This window comes from Martes martes (genome assembly GCF_963455335.1).
Source record: "Martes martes genome assembly, chromosome: 12".
Classification (NCBI taxonomy): Eukaryota; Metazoa; Chordata; class Mammalia; order Carnivora; family Mustelidae; genus Martes; species Martes martes.
In genome coordinates this window covers 9,760,224-9,774,950 of record NC_137900.1, presented here as the reverse complement: position 1 = coordinate 9,774,950, position 14,727 = coordinate 9,760,224, and the positions used below count along the sequence as shown (strand labels likewise).

The 14,727-nt window shown below is 44.8% G+C and overlaps 1 protein-coding gene across 1 annotated transcript in view; it reads left to right on the top strand.

The window, feature by feature from the left end:
- Positions 1-14,727, top strand: part of DOCK8 (dedicator of cytokinesis 8) — a 203,440-nt gene that overhangs the window by 141,949 nt on the left and 46,764 nt on the right. The window contains exons 25-28 of the mRNA XM_080819435.1: positions 2,287-2,436; positions 4,103-4,216; positions 8,537-8,692; positions 10,652-10,791. Coding sequence (XP_080675561.1) covers positions 2,287-2,436; positions 4,103-4,216; positions 8,537-8,692; positions 10,652-10,791 — 560 coding nt within the window. The remainder of the gene's footprint in view (positions 1-2,286; positions 2,437-4,102; positions 4,217-8,536; positions 8,693-10,651; positions 10,792-14,727) is intronic.

Sequence of the window (14,727 nt, the reverse complement as noted above, 5' to 3'; positions counted from 1 at the left end):
CAGGGATTGACAAAAAACACCATTTTTAAACACAGAACACCCAAAATTGTATCTCAGCACTGGAGCGGAGGCAGATGGAAAGTCTTAGCCCCAGCCAGAACTTTGCACAGGAAACCTATCCCAGGCTCAGACACGGTGCACGGTTCTTTATGCATTGTTTGTGCGTTTGCCTTACAGATGCTCAGGAAGTTATTTAAAAACAAAAATAGGGTTTTTCCCCCCAAGAAGCCTGACAAGAAAGAAAAGACACCCTCCTTAGACTCAGTCAACAACCTGGGCCCTTTAACACCCTTCAGTTGTACTAAAGCCCGAGCGCTGATGGACAGCTACTTGGCCTCAAAGCTGTTGGACACAGGCCTCGGGCCAATTTCACGCTCGCTGATGAATAAATCCCTGTGCTTCTAGAAAGTGCTGAGGCAGACTTTGGGGATCCACAGGTAAATAGGTGACCTAGTTTACTCAGAACATGAAGTTTTTCACCAAGGGGTTCTTAAGAGGTACCCCACCTGTGACGGGTCACAAAGGCCAGTAGAGGGGAAGGAATTTTCCTGCCTCACCACACCTACAAATAATAGACCAAGGATCCACAGTATTTATTTCTACTGGATGTTCTTCTCTCAAGAGCCAAGGGACACGGTAGCTGGCAAGTGACTTTAGAGTTTGGAAAGAGGCCATCAGTTGGAAGTACGGGATTGTGAGAATTATTTATTTGGCTGTAGGATGGCCAAACTCAGCAGGAAGGAGCTGGATGAAACAGTGAGTTCTAGAAGTCTGGTGCTAGGGCGAGTTCGCCAGAAGAAAAATCAGGATGGGGGCAGCTCAAAACAAAGAGACCTTGTCTTCCATAGGTCCTTTGATAGGAACCTAGTGAGAGAAACACGTTTGTCAGACAAAACTGGAGCCCAGTCCCCAGCTCTCCCCCTGATCCTCCCTCCCACCAAGTATGTGAGACTCGGTGAGATACAGACTCCTCTGTGTGTCCGCAACCAGGCAGGACCCTACACAGTGAAGAGAATCCGCTGGTCCTTTCACTGGGCTTAGAATCTTACATTCTTGGGTCTCCTCCGAGCTGGCCATGGTATTATCTGAAAACATAAAACACATAAAGCCTGTCTGTTATTCTCTGTCTGTTTTACCTTCTCTTTGTTTTTTATCTCTGCTTGTCTCAATGCTAATGAAAATTGTTGGCCCTGGATACTTAGAACCAGAAATCTGCTGGTCGTGCATGGACATTCTCCCATATAGTGACTTCAGCTCTCATCACAGGAGTGGAGAGCATTTTTTCCATATAATTGGCTTTGTCTCCTCTTCTTCCAGCTTTGGCCTAGGGGGTCATCTTCAGGCAAAAGTGGGCAGTTAACTCCTGAGGGCATTTCTTTTTGCCATGACTCTCTGACTAGCCTAGGGACATTCATGAACATGGCCTCAGACGTTAGGCATCCAAGGGTAAGAACTCCCAGTCTTGCCCATCAGAGTGTTCCTGAGGAGACATGACCTCAGATGGTGTCAAAGGGGCTTGTACTACCCACAGATCTCCTGGCCTCCAGAAGGTGTCCAAAACCAAAACCTGACCTTGATTTTAAATGGTAGGCATTGAGCTATATTGTATATTGTTGTATATTTTTAATACATTTTCTTTTAAATATATAAATAGATACTTTAAGTAGATACATAAAGCAAGGTAGTCTTATTGAATTCAAAACATAACTTCTCCGAGAGACAATGTTGCAAATAGTGGTTAAGTTTCCAGCTAGCGTAACAAAGAATTGTTTTTGGGAAACTGTGCTCCCTGTTTCAACTTGAAACTCAAGAGAAGTATTTGTCCCCTCTTCTCCTTATTGTGGTTTTGGGGACAGAAGTGACTTCAGTTCACATGAACAACAGTACCATAAACAGTTCCTTCTGTGTCGCGTGCTGGTGCCATCAACAAGCCGGACCTGAAAAGGGACGGGATCCCCGTCTAGCTCCGCCTTCCCTTGGGCAGTTGAGGGAAGCGGAGTCTTCCTACACTATAGCTAAAGAATGAAGCTCCCTGGCTTTGTGAACAGCAAGAAGGAAGCCCCCTGACTTGGGGTCAGGAGGAGGACGTCCTTCCCACCTCCTGCCACCATGGTAACCCTCCACGTCGCAAGGGCATTTCTTGTCCAGAGTCTTCTTGGGCATCCACCAGGGCAGACAAAGCGTTAGGAAGTCCACAGTTCATGAGCTCTCCTTCACGTCTTTCCCCCTTCTCCCCACTGTACCCGCAGCTCACCAATTTCTGCGTTTCCCCCGCCCCCTCTGTAGGTGAAAAGCATGGCGCAGTACGTACATAACATGGACAAACGGGACAATTTTCGGAGGACTCGTTTTTCCGACCGGTTCAAAGATGACATAACTACTATTGTTAATGTGGTCACCTCGGAGACGGCAGCCCTTTTAGTGAAACCTCAGAAGGTAACGGGGCTTTTATTTATTTTCTAAATCTTTGCCCTTGCGCGTCTGTTATTTCCGTAAGCGGGGAAAAAGAAGCATCCTCTTAAGACAGTGATTTAAGTATCAGTCTATATCAGTCAATAAACATGACACCTAAGTGTGGTTATTACACCAGCTGGGACTCTGGGGTGGGGCTGGGGGATTGTCCATGCAGATCCCAGAGGGAGGGTTCTGGTTCTTAGAAAATCCATCTTGAAGTGTTACGTATGAGGTCATGGGCATGATTTTTGCAGCCTACTCTAAGGGTCAATGACTCTGGAAAAAAAAAACAATTGTCATATACAGGGAGAGCAGGATAAAGGTAATGTAGCCGAATACGAAATATTAATAAAGGGCGCATAGGAGTTCTTTGCATTCTTCTTGCACCTTTTCTGTCTTTGAAATTATGTCACAGTAGGAAATTGCAAAATGAATAAAATGAAGTAGAACCATTTTAGAAGGTGACTGTAAAATGTGAGGCGGCAGTGGTCGTTATTAACACCTTTATCGTTATTAAGAATGTGTAGAGTTCCCAATGCTCGGGCGATTTCCGTGTGGTTCTTTCTCATGGCAAAACGTCTCAGGGCAGCAGGGCTGTCTGCATTTTGGCAGGCGTGGAAAAGGAGGTGCAGGGAGGTTGATAGAGTTTCCAAAATCCACGCGGCTAGCAGCAAAGCCAGGACTGAAGAAGACTCCAAGCCCAGAATAGTCAGACAGTTACGTAAGCTGCTCTAGAGTGGTCCCTCCGTGGGACCCTGGGGCAGGCAGACTTGCCGCAGAGATATGGTGGAAACTTCCCTGCCTGGTCCCTCTCCATCCCAGGGGCTGTGCAGCTTGGCCCGAATTTGCAAACAGCCCGTCAGAACAAAAGGACAACATTCTGAAATCGTATTTTCAGTAGAGGCAGAGGAAAGTGATTTATCCTTCCGAGAATGAAGGACATAAATATGGAAAAGGGACTCCCCAGGGGCTCCGAAGTCCTGTCGAAAACTGTAGTCCTTGCCTCTGCTGGTGCTAGAATTCCCTCTAGCGTGTGTGACTCTGACATCTCATGGGCAGGAACGCTGCCTCAATGGAGGGGAAGGAACTCCTTTCGCAGAAACCAGTTCTTGTATCCTGATGAGATTTTCTCAACAACCCTTATAAAGCATCTGGCTCCCTGAAGATAGCGGGTACATTTCACGTTAGTTTTACAAAGCAATAGTTACCAGAATCAAACAAGTTCCAGTAGAAGTGTGTGAAGACATATGAGACAGCCATTAAAAACAGGTTTTGAAGAAATGCTAAACGTGCGGGAAGGTGTTCTTAGTATAACGTTGAATGAAAAGATGTGAGGCCCAACGTCGTGTATGCAGAACGAGCCTAATTCTGTACATGTCAATATGCGTGTAGGGGGAAAAAGACGGAAGAAAGTGTACCTAAATACTAACTGTAAATGAAGAAATGTTTGATTCAACCTCACACGCATGGCACCTGCTAAGGTCTGACTGGTATTTGCAGGGTCGCCAGCTTCGTCCCATGTCTCCCCCCCCAGGGACAGTGGCTGAAATAATAGTGAATCTGTCTGTCTGGGCTTTCCCACCACGGACCTGGTTGTTCGTGATCAGGGTTTCCTGCAAAATGACTCAGTTGTTGGTTTGTTTTTAAGGAAAATGAACAGGCAGAAAAGATGAACATTAGCCTGGCTTTCTTCCTGTATGATCTTCTCTCACTCATGGATCGAGGCTTCGTGTTTAACCTCATCAAACATTACTGTAACCAGGTGAGCGTCCCACAGACGTAGCTGTGTTGTTCCTGGTTCCTTTTCTTCCAATGTCACGCTCATTGCCAAGTTAGCTTAACTCCTGTATGTTCTGGGTTTCGTGATCATTTTATGTCATTTGTCTTCTGCCGTGGACATCTCTAGACACACTGGGCCGCAGGGATTCCCGGAGCATTTGCCAACCCAGCACAGAAGGGTCAACAACTTAAATGTGGGAGAACTGGGAGGTGTTAGCGCTCTGATCGCCTTCCCTGGAGCAGTTAACAGAAATCACGTGATGGTCACACTCAGTCTCGGACCAGGTCTAGAATTCAACGTATGAGGTCTCTTTTCACATATTAGGGCCGTTAACTAAAATGTGCTTGTGGATTTGGACTTTAAAGAACCCTGATAAAATCGGCCAAATAGATCGAACCTCACTGAGCACAAAGCAGATATTTACAATCCAAGAGAGTCTCAGCAGGGCCCACATCTCAGATTTTTAACGAGGATTCTCCTTTTGTTCGCCATTCCCCTTAAATTGCCCCAACAGTAGTCACATAAATAGTGGTTGGCTGGTGTGGTTGCTTCTTCTTTCCTTTCCTATTCCTGCTCCAGCCACCGCCCCCCCCACCCCCGTCACTGCCCTGTCACCACGACCCACCAGCACTGTCACCACCTCCGACTCCCCCTGTCAACCCCCAACTCCCTGAACTGTCAACAGCCCTGTCACCATGGCCGGGTTCTTCCTGCAAACCAGGTATTGGGCTGAACGTTTTCCAGAAATAGTATCTTTAGTCCTTGCAAGGTATCGTCTACCTTTTGCAAATGATAAAGTCGAGGTTTGGAAGAGTCATGTAATTTGCCCAGGTTGGAAAGAGCCACGTCTACCTAACTCTACCTCACTCTAATTACCCTCTCCCATCAGGCCTGGTTCTCCGTGGTTAATCTCTTGGTGACCCTAAGTAATTCATTCAAATTCTCTGGGTCTCATTTCCTCATTTGTAATAGAAAAGGTTCTCCCCATTCCTCCACCCAAAAGACCATGACTTTTCCAAAGGAACTACTGATAAGGACACCGACCTGTAAAAGGAGAATCCTAGGGAGACCTCGGGATTCCCAGAACACCAGCATCTTGAGGGCCTTGACCTCCCGACCCTGTGTGGGTCTTCTGTTTTGGATTCCACTAGAATGGAGGGATGGAAGACGATGCCTTTCCTCTGTGCCCTCCGTCCTTGCTATTGAGGACTGTAGGTCATCAGATGAATTGCAAATATAAGTTTATATGTTTTTCAAAACAGGTCATTGGATGAATTGCAAATATAAATGAATCCATTTTTCAAAACTTAAAGTTGGATATATAGAAAGGAGATACTGAACATCACGGTAGGCCCATGGAGAGCTGCTTTTAAAGAAAAATTAAATCATGACACTTATTAAACAGTAAGGCAGACTTTTGTTCAGGACCATCGAGATAAGTGTGGGGACCGTTGCAATGGGATTTCACCCTACCGGACACTGGATTCAACTACAAAAACAAGGAAAAGTGGGAACTTGGACCCAGGGAGTGGGGTGGGGGGGATTCGTGGATGAAAAATTCGTAGGCAGAAGCCTCAGAAGTGAGGAGGATTCTGGCTGAACCACTCTAAGAGGATTCTTGGTGAAGACAGACCAGGGTGACCAGAAACCATCCGGGGGCTGGTGAGGGATGAGGGATGCGGAATCGGTCAGACGTTGAGGCTGGGGGGTCGGGGGGGACTGCGGCTAAACTGCCCAAGCGGGATCCTTCCTAAAATCGAGCTCTCTGGGATGTGCCCAAGGGTGGGCCTATTCGGAAAACAACTCAGAGTTGCCTGGCTCGCGTTCAGTGAAGGAGAGACTCTACCACATGTGGACACTTTTCATTACCGAAAAACCAACAAGGCATCCAGGGAAGAGGCCAGCTGCCCTGCCCAGGCCCTTCATACTTTCTCTCTTGCTTCCCTTTCTTCTCTCTTTCTCTCTCTCTGTTTTCAGTCTTCTCCTTTTCTTCTACGTTAGGGTTGCTTCTCATTTCCCCTCTCTTTCTTCCTCTTTTGTGTCTCAGCCTCCACAGAGCCTCAGACTTGGAATCTGGAGACCTGTGTTCTAATTCCCGTGATGCCAGTCTACGCCTCTGTGATTTGAGCAGCCTTACACTGGCCTCCGTAGCTCCCTCATCTGCCAAAAGCCAGAGCTGAGGGGCCCCTGGTGGCTCGGTGGGTTAAACATCTGCCTTTGGCTCAGGTCATGATCTTGGAGTCCTGGGATCGAGCCCCGCATCAGGCTCCCTGCTCGGCAGGGAGTCTGCTTCTCCATCTGACCGTCCCCCCTCTCTTGTTCTCTTTTTCTCTCAAGTAAATAAATAAAATCTTAAAAAAAAAAAAAGCCAAAATTGGATTAGATGTGTTCAGGCTTTGTCACTTCGATTCTGTGCTCTGTTTGCCAGTGACATCTGTGGGTACTGCTCGGCATAAATAGTGTAGTACTCAGACCTACAGTGATCACTGCCTGGAGTCAGGGGCAGTTGAGCCCAGCTATGTAGGTAGAGTATGAGCACCCTACCTGAGGCAAATCCTCTGATTTTATCATTTTGCATACCCTCACCCAAACATTCTGTCATGTTTTCTGCCATTTATAGACCATGTGACCATGGGTATGATCTTAGCCTTTTTTAAATAGTCACTAACAATACACAAATCTAAGCTTTTCAGTTGCTTGAGGTCACCTTCAGCCTGACACTAAGGGAACACCCATCCCTTGGGGAGTGCCCCTGTGGGTCCTGACCTCGGGGGAGTATGTTTCCAGAACTGTATCTTATTCTCTTCTCAACGTCGCCAAAAATATTTTTGAAATTTCCATCTTTAGTGAGGTCTCAAGGGACCTATTGAAGATATCTATACTGTGACCTTCTTTCAAGGACAAATATCTTACACTTTCACGTTCTGACTGGTTTGACCCAGCAGCCCCTGGTGAGTGACCATTCAGTGCAATCCAGTTCTGATCCGTTGAGTTTGCTGGTGATTCCACTGGCCCAAAGTCAGCCAGCAAGACACACTGACAAAGAGCAGAGGTCCTGGTAACTTTGTTGCACAAAAGCCGCATTTTATTTTTTACAGAATACGTAACGGTTTGCATTTGTTTCAAGTAAAAGTCTAACTACAGACTCACCGGTCCTATAGGCAAAGTGACCCACAGTGCAACGGCTTCTTCTAAGATGGCTGAAAATATGTCAGTTATGTCATTTATAAAACCACTCTCGGAGTCCACGAAGAGGAGGCATGTCCGTTCACTAGGATGAGAAGCTTGGTTTCCCTTGCTGGGGCGCAAGGTTGCTGATGATGAACTGAGAGGCTCAAGGTCCCACATGGCCCCCCTTTCCCTGCTTTGCCTTGAAGGAAGCTGCCTTCGGAGTCTGGGTCTTCAGTTGTCACCTCACCTGAGGGAAACAAATGTTCTCTTCCATTTTGTCACTGTTGTCAGCTTTCTGTTGCTTACTGCGTGGTTTGTTTTTGTTTTAATTTTTTTTAACTGAAGTCAAATTAACGGTAAAATCTTACATTAGTTTCAGGTGTGCAACATCGTGATCCAACAATTCTATACACTACACAGTGCTCACGACGACAAGTGTGGTCCCCACTGTCACCATACAGTGTTCCTACAGTGCGGTTGACTGTCCTCCCGATGCTGTACTTCTCATGGTGTCCTTGTTGAAGGAAAGACTCTCCCAGCTGTCTCTTGCTTTCTCTTCCACTTCCTCCCCTCTTACTTTGGGGCAAACTCCCATCTTTTTGCTGGGACCACATACTTTCCTCAGTAATGTGATGCCTTTACCTAGGGAACTGGTCTGAGAACTCCCCATCGGGGACTTTAATTAGCAACTACAAAAGAACAGCTGTGATGTGAGAGTCACCCAGTCATATTCCGTTAATGTTGTATGGCCCCACGTGGGGTCAACTCCTTTCATTTAGCTCCTCAGACACAGTGACATTAATTGTGAAATTAATGACATTATGTGACCCCGAAGACATACCTCCAACTTATTTGCCACCCAGGTTTGCCACAGCGCTGTAGATGTGACAAGGGTGGGCGTCGGGTCAAGGCGCCAGGCTAGAGCTGGGCTAGAGTTATTAAGGGGAACAGTAATGCGTGACCACTCATTGGGCCTCCCCCTAATATAGAACTTTCCATCTGTTGCACTGTCCCATTCATTTTTATTAAATTGATTGTCTTAATCTGGAGAGAAAGGAGATTTTTGTATCTGCTTTGACTCCGTTTGCCTTATAATAAACACTTCTTTCCCGTTTTCATTCTTCTTCCCAGCTGTCGGCCAAGCTCACCAACCTTCCGACGCTCATTTCCATGAGGCTGGAGTTTCTGAGAATTCTGTGCAGCCACGAGCACTACCTGAATCTGAACCTCTTCTTCATGAATGTCGATGCTGCTCCGGCATCCCCCTGCCCCTCCATTTCTTCCCAGGTGATCAGCTCCTGAATTCCTCAAACTCTGATTTGATTAGTCGAGTCGTTTATTGCTGTAAAGGTTGGTCTTATTCATTAAGAGGAAAATCACTATTCACGCTGGATCGGTTGATCCAAATGCACACAAATACGGTATCCAAAGTTGTGCATCTAACTGATCCCTTACGAGGTACGCGACTGGTTTCTTCCCAAGACCAGGCGTCCCTGCTGAAGCCAGGAAGAGCACGGAATCCATATGCATGATGAAAATTTAGAAATTCATAGATAAGCCACGTAGCTTCCTCTCTCTGGCATTAATCATCTTTCCACATGAGGGGCACCATCTTCTTTGCTCACTTTCCTTTTCCTGCACCCCAGAACCATAATTCATGAAATTGCCTATGCCTTTATGTTAATTCTAATGATCTACTAGTGGTTTTTAATGCTGGTATTATATCTTTGAGCTATCCTAGAACTTTCTGTTGGTACTGTTATAAAATGCAGTTGGGTGCAAGATGAGTCCATCTTGAATTATACTCCAGATTATTTAGTTCTTGAAGCATTAAAAAGACCTTGTCGTAAATGAATCCGACAGTCTCTTTTATAGAGAATGTATTTCTATTGAGTCATGTTCTTTATCTGCCACACACACACACAAAAATAACACTTGTATAATATTTAGAGACAAGACTTTGACTGACGTGGCCGATCTTTTTTTGTAACAGTTTCTCACAGGTTAGGTTCAGCAGGGGCCCCAGATTCTAGAGGTATTATGCAAATACAGAATTCCAGAGTCATATAAGTTTTGGAAACACTGTTTTGTTAACCTGTGTTAACAGGTCTGTTTGCAGTAGACCACCCAAGAATCTCTAGCTTGTTAGTGTAAATTGTAAATACCCAAGGGGTGGAGGAGAAAAGTGTTTAATAAGCACTGATTCCCAAAGTGATTTCGCTATTGAAAACCTTTTTTATTCCCCCACCACCCCCCGCCCATAGATTTCTCAAGGGACTCGTGCCCTCTAGAAAAACTTTAAGGAAATGCTCTTTTACAATCCCATTCCATTTATAGGTGACACATCAGTAGCTCAGGACAGCAAGCAAGTTTTCTCCATGTTAGGTTCTATTTTTGTTGCATATTCCTTGAGACTAATACAAAGGTGAAGGTTTGTCTTACTGATTAAAATAAAAAAAAAAAAGAAAACATAGCCATTTATGCCAATGGCAGGAGCTCGTTGTCAGCCACACGACCATCTCCGTGTGCCTTGGGGAGGATCAGACTTACAGCGGCGATTCCAAATGGGCTAACTTTTCCCTTCTAACTACCCCAGGGAGTTAGCAACCCTGGGGCCCACAGGGCGAGGTCCAGGCCCACCCAGCTGTAAAGGATTTCCAGAGACACTCGGACATTTCCCCTGCCCGACTCCCCTGCTAGTCCCGGGCAACAGAATTAGGGCTGTGTGCAGAAGCCAGACTGAGAAGTGCCGCGGAGGAAACAGGGACCTCAAATCAAGGACGCAGTTTGTAGGAGAGGCATTCCCTGCTCAGAGTCACAGCATGGGACACAGTGCCTGTTTCCCTGGGTTTCCCGGTCCACAGGATACAAGGATATGATAGAGAGGAAGCTTTCATCTTTGCTTCTGATCTGGGGTGGGGAAGGGAGTAGGAGCCCTTTTGTGAGTGACCCTGGGGGCTCTGTTTTCATCTTTCCCAACTGACAGTTCTCTGCCTGCAGGGATCCGGAAAGCAAAGTGACCACCAGAGGTACAGCTCCCACCTGGGGACTGTCTCTGGGAAGTGCTTACAAAGTCCCCCTGCAGGCCACCCAGGGTCCTGAAACACTGGCCATTGTGATTTTAATTCCTGTTCTTGCTCCTTACAGAACTGCTCTTTGCATTTCTCTTTTTCTTTTTTTTTTTTTTAACAGCATCTCGGTTTAGGTTTATTATTTTTTTTTATTTAAATCCTTGCCTTTCTATAGAACTCGAGCTCCTGCTCCAGTTTCCTGGACCAGAAGATTGCCAGCATGTTCGATCTGACCCCGGAATACCGCCAGCAGCACTTCCTCACGGGTCTTCTCCTTACGGAACTGGCTGCTGCTCTGGATGCCGAAGGAGAAGGGTATGCTGCGGACATGTTAATGGCAATACAAAGCCAAAAAAAAAAAAAAAAATCAAAAACCAAAAAAACCCCTGCAAAAACCAAAAGCTCTTTCCGAGAGCTCCTACTTGGCGAAAATCCCTACGATTCACCAGCTCTAAAGAGCGGAAGCATCCATGTGCTGAGAAAAAGGTGTTCATAGGAACGTGGAAAGGCATGAGGGACTGAGGGAAACCCTCATAAAATGGCTTTTTCCAGCCACTTAATCACTGAGTTTCCCGTTTCTACTAAGCAGGCTTCCCAGGGATGCGTTGATTAGTGAACTTAGGAACAAAGCCGTTTATAAGACATGCCCCAGGTGATCTGTGTACACAGACAGCAGCAAGGTGCCCCTTGGCTTCATATTGACAAAGGAAGTGGCCGCTGACCGGAAGGCGGTCACCCAGTGTCCAGATTAGGTTTCTTGCAGAGAGACCTTCCCAGGTTAAAAGAGATTCCCGAGGTCTAAGGCTTATAAATCCTTTCACCTTTTATAAGCCTGATCACCCATGGGCTATGGCAGGATCTAGTCTTGAAGTCCATGGACAGGGATGGTGATCGACCTCCCTTTCTTCTTCCCTTCTCTCCCTGTGCTCCCTGAGCCATAGGATTAGAAAACCCCCATCTGTCCAGTTGGATGGAAGGAGGACAGTGCCTTCCAAATAGTATACATTCCATTCAGCACTCACCAAATGCTTATAGTCTGGAGTATATCAGAGGTACATCAGTGCACAAAAGAGACAAAATTCTCTGCCCCGGTAGAACTCACCATTCAGGGGCTCAGATCTAGAGATCCTTGGCATTGATAGATAATTCAAGCTCAGCCCTTTTGGTGTTCAGGGTAGGCACGAAGAGTGGAAGGAATGTGCCCAAAGTTACATAGCAGAACCCACCCAGAGCCATGGTCTCCTGAGTCCTAAATCTCCTTTAACAAGGTACACCCTCACACACCCCACCATTGCTCTCCCTGGAAAACCTCTATCTAGGACTCCTCCGCTCTTCCTTCCTGTGCTGAAGAAGTTTCTGGAATAAATTATGCTCATTAGTGGCAGCATTGCTGTATGTTTACAGATTTTCATCTAATTGGAAGTTTTCAAATTTCTTCTAAACGCTTATAATTTAGAGAAGGAAACAATGATAGAAGAACCTTCAGCTTACGTTAATTGCAATCACGAAAGTACCCTAAGTGCTTTGCCTGTGATGTTCGCCAAGTGAACGTCTGTCTCTGCCTACCAGGGGGCCAGTGTGGGAAACAGAATGTTCTTCTCTCTAAAGTTTGCCTCTTTCCAGAAATTCAGGTCCTGGGTGCCCCCACAGAGAGCTTCCGTCTCATTTTCTCTCAATCCTAACTACACTCCTCTCAGGTTTCTCAGTAGAACTTTTTACTGTATAACTAGCATAAATTTCCACAGCAACACAGAGTACCCTGACCCATAAGGTGTTGTTTGAGCACAAAGAAAATCGCCTTTGTGTACACAACGCATGAACGCGCGCACGCGCGCGCACTCACACACATTTTCCTTAATTGTCTTTGCTAGCACTGATCCACGTGATATCGGAAAGTACTCTTTAGTATTTAATTAGCAGAAGTTTCTAATTTCCGTTTCCCTTCTACCGAGATGTCAAGGGAAACAGCCCTGACATCTATTTTGATTCGTCATAAAATTGTTGCTGTAATTTCACTAGCAACAGAGTAAGACTATGTTCAGAGGACATCATGTAATTTTCAGTAATTTAATTGTCATATTCTTCAGACACACACACACACACACACACACACACGGGACCTCTTCTACCCCCCAGAGAGCAGCTAATTAAGAGTGTCTCTCCTTTGGCAACACAATAATTCCTGATTTCTGGGTTGTCAGTTACTCCCCAGGAAAGTCATTAGAAATAATTGTCACATACTTATTAGTGACTTTACCATGTGGGCTTAAACCTCTGAAAAATCTCCTTTAACAGTCCTTCCTCTTTATCAGTACTTCCTTTTGCTGCCAAGACAATTACGAGACTCACCAACACCCGCCCATCTGAAGAACAAGGGTCGGTGAGACACGTCTCAGTGTCGGGACTCATGCAAGAGCCATAGCTCCAGTTTCTAATAAGTCTCCCTAGAACCCCTTACCTGGGGCTGCCTACAAATGTCTACACGTCTTAAATCCCTAGTGTTTTTCAAGCATGCGGAAATCATCTAGCAACTCTGATTGAAGACTTAATTCCAATCCTTGACATGCTTTTCCAGAAAATAGAAGGGAGAGAACACTTTCCAACTCCTTCCATGAGGCTGGCGTTACCCTGATACCAAAATCAGACAAAAGACATCACGAGAAAATTGAACGCCAAAATATGACTGTAGATACAAATATCCTCAACAAAATACTGGAAAACTGAATTCAACAGCACATAGAAAGGGTTATACGCTGCAGCTAAGTAGGATTTATCCTAGGAACGCAAGATGCCAACACAACATAGGGAAAATCAATTGATATGATACACTCAATGCATAGAATAAAAGACGAAACCCATTCAGTCATCTCAAGAGATGAAGAAAAAGCATTTGACAAAATCTAATACCTTCTTGAAAAAACACTCAACAAACCCTACAGAGGTAGAAGATCATTTCCTCAACCCCAGAAAGGGCATCTATGAAAAACCCAAAGCTAACATTGTACTTATCAGTGAAAGGCTGATTGCTTTCCTTCTAAGACCAGGAACTAGATAAGATTATCCATTCTTGCTACTTCTATTTTACTTGTTATTGTACTGGAAGCCTTACCCAGAACAAGGAGGCAAGAATATGAAATAAAGGCACCCATGTTGGGAAAGAAGAAGTAAACGATCTCTGTTCACAGATGACATGATTTGTTTTTAGAAAGTCCTATGGAACCCACTAAAAACCTATTAAAGATAATAAACGTGTTCAGCAAAGGTGGCAAGCTACGAGATCAATACACAAAAATCAATTATATTTCCATATCTTTGTGGTGAACAATGTGGAATGAAATTTAGAAAACTCCATTTAGAATAGCATCAAAAAAATAATAAAGATCATAGGACTAAATTTTTTAACAAAAGAAATATAGGATTTGTACATCAAAAACTATAAAACACTTCAGAAATAAAAAGATCGAAACAAGTGGAGACTCATGATGTGTTCATGGGTCAAAAGACTTAATTCTGTTAAGTTGGTGATACTCCCCAAATTTATCTATAAGTTCAGTGCAACTCCTCTCAGAATTCAAGCTAGATTCTTTGCAGATACTGACAGGCTGACCCTAAGATTCATATGAAAATTCAAGGGACCCAATATAGCCAAAACAATCTTAAAAAAGAACAAAATCGGAGGGCTCACATTTCCCGATTTCAAAACCTACGACAAAGCAATAGTAGTTCTGCCATAAAGACAGACCTATCGATCCATGCAATTGAATTAAGAGTCCAGAAATAAATCTTCACATTTATAGTCAATTGGCTTTTGACAAGGGTGCCAACACAATTCAAGGGGGAGAGAGTAGTGCTTTCAACAGATGGTGCTGGTGTAATTGAGTATCCACACGGAGAAGAACGAAGTTGGGTCCCTATCTCATACCACGTGTAGAACTTAACTCAAAATGATCAAAGACTTCAATGTAAGGATGGAAACTACAGAACACTTAGGTGAAATCACAGGGATAATCTTCATGAAAGTGGATCAGGCAACGGCTGCTTAGATCTGACACCAGAAATAGGCCCAACAAAAGAAAAAAAATAGGTGAGTTAGATTTCTTAAAAGGGAGAACTTCTGTGGTATGTAGGACATCAAGAAAATGAGAAGACGATGCACAGAATGGGAGAAAATACCTGCAAATTGTAGACCTAATAAGGGATTTGTGTGCATTATATCATTTTTAAAAAAGATTTATTTTTTTACTTTAGAGA